Here is an 11,652-nt window from a genome sequence, read left to right as displayed (position 1 = left end):
AAAAGTTGTATGCAGTGCCACCGAACTTTATGAGCTATGAGAGCCTATAATTTTGATAATGTTGAAAAAAATCGATTTCCAAAATTCCTAATAATAAAAGTAAATGAATGATGTGATGTTTGTATTTAAATCTCGCTAATCTCAATTCAACTTTGTTATGGTGGGAGAAAAGGAGATGAAAAGTGACAAATGGTACTTAACTTTATCATAAATGATTTCCATCTCTTCTGGCGAACATTACATTCTTTTTTTAAATTGTTACGAAAACAATTGAAGATGAAACTCATTTGTCTTCGAATTTCAAAAAAGTAAAGTACGTTTTCTCAACCCACCCATTTCGCCGCCACTGAAATAAGCTCAGGAATTTTATGAATGGTAACGCATTCTTCATCCACTATCATAGTAAACAACTGAAGAACTTACTCCGAGCGCCAAACAATTTTATGCTCTATAGTAATATACTAAAAGGGGCTATCGAAAAATAGTTATTTCATTGGCCCCGAAAGTTTTTTAAAGGTTCTCTGGATCCTAGAGCGGTAGTATGAATCTAGATGCCCAGGAGTAAGGGTATTTCGACTATTTTCCGATTATAATGTAGTTGTGGTTTATGTTTGTTGTTCGGTTGTTTTGTTTTTGTTTTTTGGTAACAGATTTTTAATGGAGCGTGAACTTGAGAATGGTCGAGGTAAGTGAATTTGTAGGCGCAATTTAATATTCATATATGTGATATGCATTCTATTCGAAAATATTGCGCACTTCCTATCGCACATGGCAATTCTAATATCATCGAAAATACTGATGACGAATATCGAGACAACGCCGTACCAACTTCTTGAATCACTGAAATGTTTCAAGAAATTCGATATAATTTACGAAAAAAAATATTGAATGTCACTTGGTAATATATAATATATTATTTCATATAGAATATTCAAAAAGATTTGTGATGTTTATATTATCATGTAAAAGTATCTAATATTTAATTTTTTTTTAATTTTTTGGTGATGAAAAACCATGTTGTTCAATTGAGTCAACTGAAGAATTCCTCTGGAAATCCATTAAAACTTCATAAATTACAAATTACCTTTCCTGACAAAAGCTAGTAATAGTCCTCAAGTAGCAGTCAGTTCACTAAAATTGTCTCACAAAAAACACAGTTGAATTTCTTGATAACGTGTATCAACTTCGGTGTCACCTGAATAATTTCTTTAAGTTTCAATAAAACCTGAAACTGAATTGAAGATTACTATTTCTTAAGCGTGGATGGTCATTTCTTTGAACAATTCAAAAGGCGTTAATAAGTAGTTGAACTGAAATAGATATTCTGTTTTCAATGGAATTTCGTTATCTCTAAAGACATGTGGGAATAAGGAACTAATTAATTCAGGGCTAGTTGAAATATGAAGATTAAATATAATTAAAAATTCGCAAAAATATCAATCCAAGCCGTGAAAAAAGGGAAATAAATATAAAAATTTGACATGGGTATTATTTTAGGAGCGATTAATTTCTGGAGAAGACAAATGTTTTGGCTTTCTACTTCTCCATCTTTATACAAGATATGTGGAAAACATCCGAAGAAAAAAAGAAAGAAATTAAGTTGAAAATACACTGAATTTTGCTATATCGAGTTGTTTGACAATATTTCTTTAAAAATTACTGGAGTTTTGTCCCAACACTAAACCGTTATTTTAACACCTCAACACGTGTTTCGATCACCAAGTGATCATCTTCAAGAGGAAGATCAAACAGTTTGATCTTCCTCTTGAAGACGATCATTTGGATATCGAAACACGTGTCGAGGTCTTAAAATAACCGCTTGGTGTTGGGGAAAAACTCCAGTAATATTCATTACTACACCAAAGGTTCCAAACAGTGCATCACAAATATTTCTTTAGGTGACGTCATAATGTCGTCATATTGAATTAGGTAAAAATGACTCCTAAGCCCCATTTTCAATGGAAACGGTTACATATGTAATATCGTTGAAGAGAGAAATTTATGTCCGATTAAATGGTCAGAAAAACTATATAGGGTTCTCTTTGGAATCCTTTACTTGGGTAAATTTCCAATTAACTCTGATTAGATTTCCTAGTGTTTTATCATTGAAAATATAGACCTTAATGAACTATACCGTTACTCTGAATCTCAAATTTCTCACCTCATAACCAACTGAATGACGCCGTGTACAATGATTTCATTGTCACCCGGTATTTTTCTTAAATTATTCAAAAACCACCTTCCATCGGAATGTTGTCCTCCAATATCAAGGCTCATGATATAAAATCCAAAGATTTTGGTAAAAAAAATGAATTCAAGAAAGTACCAAACGATGATTTCGTTGTCATTTCATATGAGACAGCTTCCAAAAAACAAATCGTTGTTGTAGGAAAATTTTGTTACCTAATTTAGGTATTGGTTATTCTGCCTTGGCAAAATCAATCAACAATTTAGGAAAGCAATATTCAAGAAGATATTGAATTCGTGACGAATATCAACTCCATTATAAATATTTTAACTCCATTGTAATGGAGTTTTCACCTAACTCTCAGTTCCACTGTAGCTAAGCTCTAGCCCCTAGTAAAGAAAATTTCATTGTGGTTGTTGTTTTGATTTCTGTCAGTTATAAGTTATATCATTCAAAAAATTATTGTGGGTACAATTCATAAAACAGTATATTGAGTAAACTTCATTTACTTTACCCTAAGTATTTACCTGTAAATGAAATGTTACCTTTACTCTGTCCAACTCTGTCTGTACAAGGCTGATTGTACAGAGTCGCACTAATAAACGACCGAAATTAATTTGTTTTAATAATATGTGGCTGGGTATAGACATTTTTTTAGCTGAAGTGTCGGGACACAAATAAGCAGTTCCTTCAGTCGTATCAGTACATGACATTTTGAAAATTTTAAACTTCAAAATACCGTATTTGTACACAACACAGGTGCTAAAACGTAACTGACCACTGACCACTTAAATCTGATTGACCAGCGTGAATGGAAACAAAGTCGTCAATATTCGATTTTTTGGTATCGAATATCGCGAAAATATCATCCACATACCTTAGTCAAATCCTAGGAAAATACTTCGACTTTTCTTTGGTTTCCATTTCGAATCTGCTCATGAACAGGTCTGCCAGGTAGGGGGACAAGGGGTTTCCCATAGCCGTTCCTTCCTGTTGTTCATTTTAAATAATAGATGTCCATGAATAAAATTCACATATGAGTTAGAAAATAAGGGACAACTACCATTTCTTGACGTTTTGGTAATGAGGAGCCAATATGGAGGGTTAGAATACGATATATTTAGAAAAGAAACGAGCACGTACAGGTATATTCCTGACAGTTCTCATTACTGTGGACAGCATAAGCGTGCTGGGTTGAATTTTTAGTGCATCGTCTTTTGACTTTCCCTGTAACACATGATAGGTTCAAAAAAGAAAGATGTACAATACAGGAAATAGCAGCCACTAACGGTTTCTCGAGGGCTATTGTAGATGAAATAATAAGGAAAAAGAAGTTTAGGTTAAGGATGAACGAAATCTCGACTTTCAGAAAGGACAAAAACCAAGATAAATACTTCTCAGCTCCATACCACCAATACACGAGGAACTTTGGAAAGATTTTCAAGGAATTAGGTATGAAGGTGGTTTTTAAAACAAGTCATACACTACAGAGCCTTTTGGGAAGTCCAAAAGACAAAGTCGAGAATTCGGAAAGTCTGGAATTTACGAAATTGAATGTAAGGACTGCGATGCAAAATATAATGGACAGACAAAAAGATCTATTAAAGTAAGATATAAGGAACACATAGCACACTTAAAATATGGAAGACCTGAAAAATCAGCAGTCGCCCATCATACCTGTCATAGTTGAGTGTTCCGCCCCGCTGGGAACCGAATTAGGTTTTTAAAGTTAGGCAGAGCCGTACTCTTACCATCTGACCTGAAAGACCACCGACCATAAAAACTAATCAGCTTAGTTGAGAAGCTGAGTTTATTTAGTCGAGTGTGAATAGGTGTGAGCCACAATAAACCCTTCGGGTTGCGGTGGAGGGTTGAATAGACCTACTCACTTTGGACCTACTGCCAACCTATAGTCCGTTCATAATTTCTTGATAGCTCACTGCAAGTTTGACCCTCATTAGAGAACTGAAATACAGAGAGGACAGCTAATATGATATAAAAACAAAAACCAAACTAAAACTAGCAGTTTAAGATGTTTTCGACTAACCCACCTTGTATCTGAAGAAATACAATACAGCTATAAAACTTTTAATCCGATTATGTAGGTATTTTGAGTGGAAATGAGTGACCAGTGTCGTAGAGTATATGATTAAAACATTAGTTACTTTAAATAAATAAATATATTAATATTCTTAAACTGTAGGTACTGTAAACTGTATTTTTATTTTAAAAATAATAAGTTACTTGCAGTTTGTAAAAGATACATTTATTTAATTAATACCTACTTTTGAATGATATAAACTACGATTACTTACAAAACTATTCAAATTCAAAATAAACAGGATCATCTTCGGAATCCGAGTCGTCTTGCAGGTTAATAATTAGCGGTTGTGTCTCTACAGTCGCATCAATTATATTGTCAAGATCCCACATTTTTTGTTCTTCTTCTATTGCATGTCTTACTGCATCTCGCAGTATTGCGCAGTATTGGATGTTCTGTAATATGTTGTTGAGACTCATATAACAATTCACGTACAGCTTGTATTTTATATGACGTATTTTTTCTAGCCACATAGCTTTTCATTTGTGCCCAAATGAGTTCAATTGGATTTAATTCGCAGTGGTAGGGTGGAAGTCTAAGTCTGTGATATTTCGTCTTTCCGCCATTTTGTCAACTACGTATTTCTTGAACTTAGATTTGTGTTGCCGGGCAATTTTTAAAGGTTCTGCTTTAACCATTCCATCTTCGTAAGGCAGGGACTTATTCCGCAGCCAGTCAATGATATCCTGTTTCTTCCACGCAGTCGTTGGAAGTCTTTCAACTAGTCGTGAATGATAAGGTGCATTATCTAATACTATAATTGAGTTTGGTGGTATATGTTCAATCATCTGCTCAAAATACTCTTCGAAAACATCAGCTGTCATCTCCTCGTGATAGTCTTTTGTGCTTTTGGATTCAAATTCCAATAAACCATGCTTAGCAAATCCTTTTTCACTGCCAATGTGAGAAACTATTAATGTACTGCCTTTACCAGAGGGTGGGGAAATACCAGTAGAACAACCTTCCATAAAGGCTTGCCTGGAGCTTGATATATTTTTATCTGTCCAAATTTTTGTGAGAGTATGACCTGCGTTCACCCACGTTTCGTCATGATAGTAAATTAGCCTTCCTTCAGCCCGAAATTTTCGTATAGATCTCAGATACTTTCTTCTCCAACATATTATCTCTTCCCGGTCAATCAAAAGTGATTTTCGGTCTGATTTCTCCCACCGGAAATTTAATTCTTTTAAAACTTGCCACAATTTGGTTCGTCCGACATGAGGCAAATCCGGGTCGTCTCTAACTTCTTGTAAAATTTTGTTTAAGTAGGGTAATTCTTTTTTGTAAAAAAATTCGTGAATTTTCCTTCGAATACAATTTTTGGCAAATTCATCAATTTCAATAGGTTTTCTCCCCCTCTTTAAGTATTCGTTTGTATTTGGGTTAGCTATACCTTTTTTTTTCTTTCTGATAGGAACCTATATATTGTTGACTCCCCTACGCCCGTCATGTTGGCACAACTCTTGATTATGTTCTGAACAGTGTTTGTGGGATTCTGAGAAACCAGAGCATCGTGAACGTTCAAAACAATAGTCTTCTCTCTTGGTGAATAGACAGACTTACTGACTGTACGCAACAGTACCGGTGTAAAACTTGATGATGTTGATGATGATGATGAAGCCATCGCAAGCAATCAAACAAAACAAGCAGGAACGAAAGGTACGTATATGTTTGTAGGAATATGAAAAAAAGTTACTCACGCACTGCACAAAATTCGCAAAATAAATATTAGAGACGTTAATTACTGCCGTAGACGCCGAAACACCAACGAGCCGTAAATTAAATGCGATTAAAAAATGTACTAAACCAAAAATTATTTTCGTTCGTAACAACTTCACCCTTTCAAGGCAAGTTTCGAATATAAACTGAAGCTTTATATTTAATGAATAAACACCTCAGGAACCTCCGCCTATGATTTTACGAGTTTTACGGCCGTTTTATGACTTGGGCCCTCATTTTGTGCTATCGACAAATTATGAACGGACTATAGTTGAGTGTTGAGTTTTACAAAAAAAATGAAAATTTCACTAATCATGACTTTTCAAATATTCCAAAAATTTGGTTGGTTGAAAACTTTATTAATTCAGATATGCCTAGAATCATTTCTATAGATCAAAAAATATAGTAATTACATTTTCGAAATCTGTAGATTGGGGTGGAACAATATTGGCGAAACTTTGAAATGAATTGAATCCTACTAGCATAATTGCGCTGTAGACTTACGTGGGTTGCCTTTTATAGAGAAACAACAACAATTATAGTGAAACAATATTCGCCTAATTCCGAACGTTAACATTTTTTTATATTTAAAATGAAATACATAGTTGCTACTGTCTTTTTATATGTATGTCTTTATTGAAAATCTACCAAAATATACCTAACCTATATAAATGTTAATGAAACCGAATAATGACAAAAGTAATTGAACATCTGTAACACCCATCAAATATATCAGATGTTTAGATCTCCTGATACACCACTGCCGGTTAGTTTTACGAACCATCAAGTTAATTAAAGCAGATTTATTAAGGTACAGTTCGTTTGACGTAGGTTCAAAAACAAAAATGCATTTGAAAAATTTCCGGCAGGTGATAAATAATGAGTTAATGAATCGATGCTGATAAGACAATTTTTTTTAAAGTTAACTAGTTTAGTGATCCAATAACTTTTTTGAAGAAAGGTTGATTGGGTAACAGGATCAACTTTTCCTTAAGAAAACAATTGTTTTCACGCCGAAGTTTCAAATTTAATTGAATTCTTCTTCAAGGCTCTATAACAATGAATTTTCATAAAGATACCTCCGACAAAAAACAAAATTATCGTTTCAATTCTACAAGAAATGAGTTCTTAATTAATTTACTCACCGAAAAGTAGTTACTTCGTGTTGATAATATTACTATTTTAAAAACCATCAGACATATTAGATGAATATTAAAAAAAACATTGCAACAACCAAACTTCCGAGACAACAAACCGACATGATACTAACGAATGGCTTTATCTGTGAATATGATTAGCTGGCAACTGTTTTTAATAAATGACAGAAAAAGAAAGAATGAAAGAAAGATAAATTATTTAGGTATTTTACTTATGAAATTGAAATATTCAGTATTAAGGCCATCGACATCTCTTCTAGTGTTAACACTATCGCATTTGGGGGTATGTGTCATAATGCTCCGATGTGCGTTTTTTCAGCTAAATTTAGATTCGTGTTAAAGAATTTCTCCCATAAAATTATAATTATCAGTGAAACTCCTCAACAGTTTAGCTGTGAAGAAGAATTTGAAATATTCGAATGTTGAGTTTCATGAGATTCAGATAACTGATCAACACGAAACGTGATTATTCCACACGTATTATGTACATACAAAATATGGAATGAATTCGATATTTCATAGTAGAGTAGCTTGTTAGTTCAAAAACACCACGAATCTACAGAACTTGATATTTCTTTTTAAAAAATATCTGCTATCACAATTGTGACTTAAACTTCCATATAGGTACTGTACTTTTTGTTTATGACTTCATTTTAGCATAATTTGTATTATTTTTGTTATAAATGTTGAATTAACGTTATCATTATTATTTCTGCTTTGATAATTATTCATTTCAAATAATGGTGGACGAGCGGGTTTGATGTCGTCGAGTGAAACTACATTTTTATCAAGACTCGTTGCTCCGATCGACTTTCCACACGAGTACTTTTATTCATAAAATTGTCCAAGTAACCTCATTTTGTTGAAAAATATTGAAAAATATCTGTCATTTCAAAGTTTTGGGGTGTGGACCATCGGGGGTAGTCCGTTCCTGACTTTGTAGCAAAACAACTGACTCCTGCATGAAAGCTCATCGACGGAATTCATTTGTTTAGTCAATTACCAAAATTTGGATGATTTTGAATATTCACTTGAAAAGTTATCAAAGAAAAACATTTTTCATTTTGTAACTTCGAGGGCCCGTAACTTGGTTACGAAGACTTTTAGGAAAAAAAGTTATATGAAGTACTGGTGATATTTTGACCCCATCTATACATTCCCGAGAGGAAAAGAGGAAGTCCAGGGACATCCTTTATAATAAGTTCTAGTATAATAAGTTCTAGTTACCGAATAATAGGAATGTTAGTTTATACATTTTCCATTTAATACAGTCAATAATTACGACTAACGACTAGGTATCCAAATGAATGAGGTTGATATGGTGATGCCACTGAACATTTGAATTTGCTATAGTTCTTGATATCTAACATCAGATGAAGGATTGTCAAATACATCGAATGTATGAACGATACTGAAACAGTGGGTGGCTGAAGCTCAGCCTCCAATTTGAAATGAACATTGATTCAAACGAAAATGAATCAAATACAGGTTTGAGATCATAATGAGTCACCTGTATTTTGTCATCGATTCATCGATTCTCAGAAGTACTAGAAATTAGAAACCAGTCCAGTAGCATAATTTCCAGATACAGTGGTCAATAATTGAGTAATCTGTGAATAACGGAATTAGAAATTTTTTTGCAGTATTCTATGAGATAGAGTAACGGAATGGTTTATCGTGAATGAATTCACAATTGACATTTAGCTGGAGAATTGAAAGGAAGCTACGTATCAAATGTGGAAAAAGTCACTTTTTCCTTGTGATTGTGAGACTAGGTATTTTCATTAATGAAAATATTTATTATGACTACTGCACTGATAAATATCTGATCTCATATTTTACATCAATTCACTTATATGTGGATTTTAAAAGCAAACAGAAACTAATATCGTATTTTTCTTTTCATCACGTGATTATCAGACATGAAATCTCAATTCTCTCTTTCGAAAGTGAATGTGGTGACATTTCCCTCAACGATGATGTCTTCTATAGGATCCAAAGAAGACTTAATTCTCGAATACCAAAAATAAGCGATGCTTCCCAAGGCGGTCACTTTGCAAATTCAAACTTCGACACAGACCAGCGAACGAGATTCGTCCTAAGTGTTTCTCTGCAGCTGTCACTGCAGCTTTTACTGCAAGGGAGCTATAGTCCGTTCATAATTTGTCGATAGCACAAAATGAGGGCCCAAGTCATAAAACGGTCGTAAAACTCGTAAAATCATAGGCGGAGGTTCCTGAGGTGTTTATTCATTAAATATAAAGCTTCAGTTTATATTCGAAACTTGCTTTGAAAGGGTGAAGTTGTTACGAACGAAAATAATTTTTGGTTCAGTACATTTTTTAATGGCATTTAATTTACGGCTCGTTGGTGTTTCGGCGTCTACGGCAGTAATTAACGTCTCTAATATTTATTTTGCGAATTTTGTGCAGTGCGTGAGTAACTTTTTTTCATATTCCTACAAACATATACGTACCTTTCGTTCCTGCTTGTTTTGTTTGATTGCTTGCGATGGCTTCTTCATCATCATCAACATCATCAAGTTTTACACCGGTACTGTTGCGTACAGTCAGTAAGCCTGTCTATTCACCAAGAGAGAAGACTATTGTTTTGAACGTTCACGATGCTCTGGTTTCTCAGAATCCCACAAACACTGTTCAGAACATAACCAAGAGTTGTGCCTACATGACGGGCGTAGGGGAGTCAACAATATATAGGTTCCTATCAGAAAGAAAAAAAAAAGGTATAGCTAACCCAAATACAAACGAATACTTAAAGAGGGGGAGAAAACCTATTGAAATTGATGAATTTGCCAAAAATGGTATTCGAAGGAAAATTCACGAATTTTTTTACAAAAAAGAAATACCCAACTTAAACAAAATTTTACAAGAAGTTAGAGACGACCCGGATTTGCCTCATGTCGGACGAACCAAATTGTGGCAAGTTTTGAAAGAATTAAATTTCCGGTGGGAGAAATCAGACCGAAAATCACTTTTGATTGACCGGGAAGAGATAATATGTTGAAGAAGAAAGTATCTAAGATCTATACGAAAATTTCGGGCTGAAGGAAGGCCAATTTACTATCAGGACGAAACGTGGGTAAACGCAGGTCATACTCTCACAAAAATTTGGACAGATAAAAATATATCAAGCTCCAGGCAAGCCTTTATGGAAGGTTGGTCTACTGGTATTTCCCCACCCTCTGGTAAAGGCAGTAGATTAATAGTTTCTCACATTGGCAGTGAAAAAGGATTTGCTAAGCATGGTTTGTTGGAATTTCAATCCAAAAGCACAAAAGACTATCACGAGGAGATGACAGCTGATGTTTTCGAAGAGTATTTTGAGCAGATGATTGAACATATACCACCAAACTCAATAATAGTATTAGATAATGCACCTTATCATTCACGACTAGTTGAAAGACTTCCAACGACTGCGTGGAAGAAACAGGATATCATTGACTGGCTGCGGAATAAGTCCCTGCCTTACGAAGATGGAATGGTTCAAGCAGAACTTTTAAAAATTGCCCGGCAACACAAATGTAAGTTCAAGAAATACGTAGTTGACAAAATGGCGGAAAGACGAAACATCACAGTCCTTAGACTTCCACCCTACCACTGCGAATTAAATCCAATTGAACTCATTTGGGCACAAATGAAAAGCTATGTGGCTAGAAAAAATACGTCATATAAAATACAAGCTGTACGTGAATTGTTATATGAGTCTTTACAACATATTACAGAACAAAATTGGCGAGATGCAGTAAGACATGCAATAGAAGAAGAACAAAAAATATGGGATCTTGACAATATAATTGATGCGACTGTAGAGACACAACCGCTAATTATTAACCTGCAAGACGACTCGGATTCCGAAGATGATCCTGTTTATTTTGAATTTGAATAGTTTTGTAAGTAATCGTAGTTTATATCATTTAAAAATAGGTATTAATTAAATAAATGTATCTTTTACAAATTGCAAGTAACTTATTATTTTTGAATAAAATAAAGAAATTTTTTTAAAATAAAAATACAGTTTACAGTACCTACAGTTTAAGAATATTAATATATTTATTTATTTAAAGTAACTAATGTTTTAATCATATACTCTACGACACTGGTCACTCATTTCCACTCAAAATACCTACATAATCGGATTAAAAGTTTTATAGCTGTATTGTATTTCTTCAGATACAAGGTGGAATAGTCGAAAACATCTTAAACTGCCAGATTTAGTTTGGTTTTTGTTATTATATCATATTAGCTGTCCTCTCTGTATTTCAGTTCTCTAATGAGGGTCAAACTTGCAGTGAGCTATCAACAAATTATGAACGGACTATAGATGAATTTGTGATAGAACACCAGACACCGTTGTCTCTCGACCCGTCTAGGTCTCATCAGTGGTGCTAAGCTGAACAAAGTTCAAAATTCCACAATAGCTCTATTTTCCGAACTTTGTGCTGAAAAATAAATATGTCCTCTTCTCAA

The 11,652-nt window shown here is 34.0% G+C and overlaps 1 protein-coding gene across 1 annotated transcript in view; it reads left to right on the top strand.

Moving 5' to 3' along the window:
* Nucleotides 1-527: 527 nt before the first annotated feature.
* LOC111516567 (protein lin-28 homolog) overlaps nucleotides 528-11,652 on the top strand; it is a 61,811-nt gene continuing 50,686 nt past the window's right edge. Inside the window, exon 1 of the mRNA XM_074178598.1 lies at nucleotides 528-685. Within this exon, the coding sequence (XP_074034699.1) occupies nucleotides 658-685 (28 nt within the window). The 5' untranslated portion in view covers nucleotides 528-657. The remainder of the gene's footprint in view (nucleotides 686-11,652) is intronic.

This window comes from Leptinotarsa decemlineata, unplaced genomic scaffold (assembly GCF_025532065.1).
Source record: "Leptinotarsa decemlineata unplaced genomic scaffold, Ldec_3_MD MMD2_tig00004204_RagTag_RagTag, whole genome shotgun sequence".
Classification (NCBI taxonomy): domain Eukaryota; kingdom Metazoa; phylum Arthropoda; class Insecta; order Coleoptera; family Chrysomelidae; genus Leptinotarsa; species Leptinotarsa decemlineata.
Note: the sequence above shows the minus strand (reverse complement) of the source record. Positions and strands in the feature narration are given on the sequence as shown.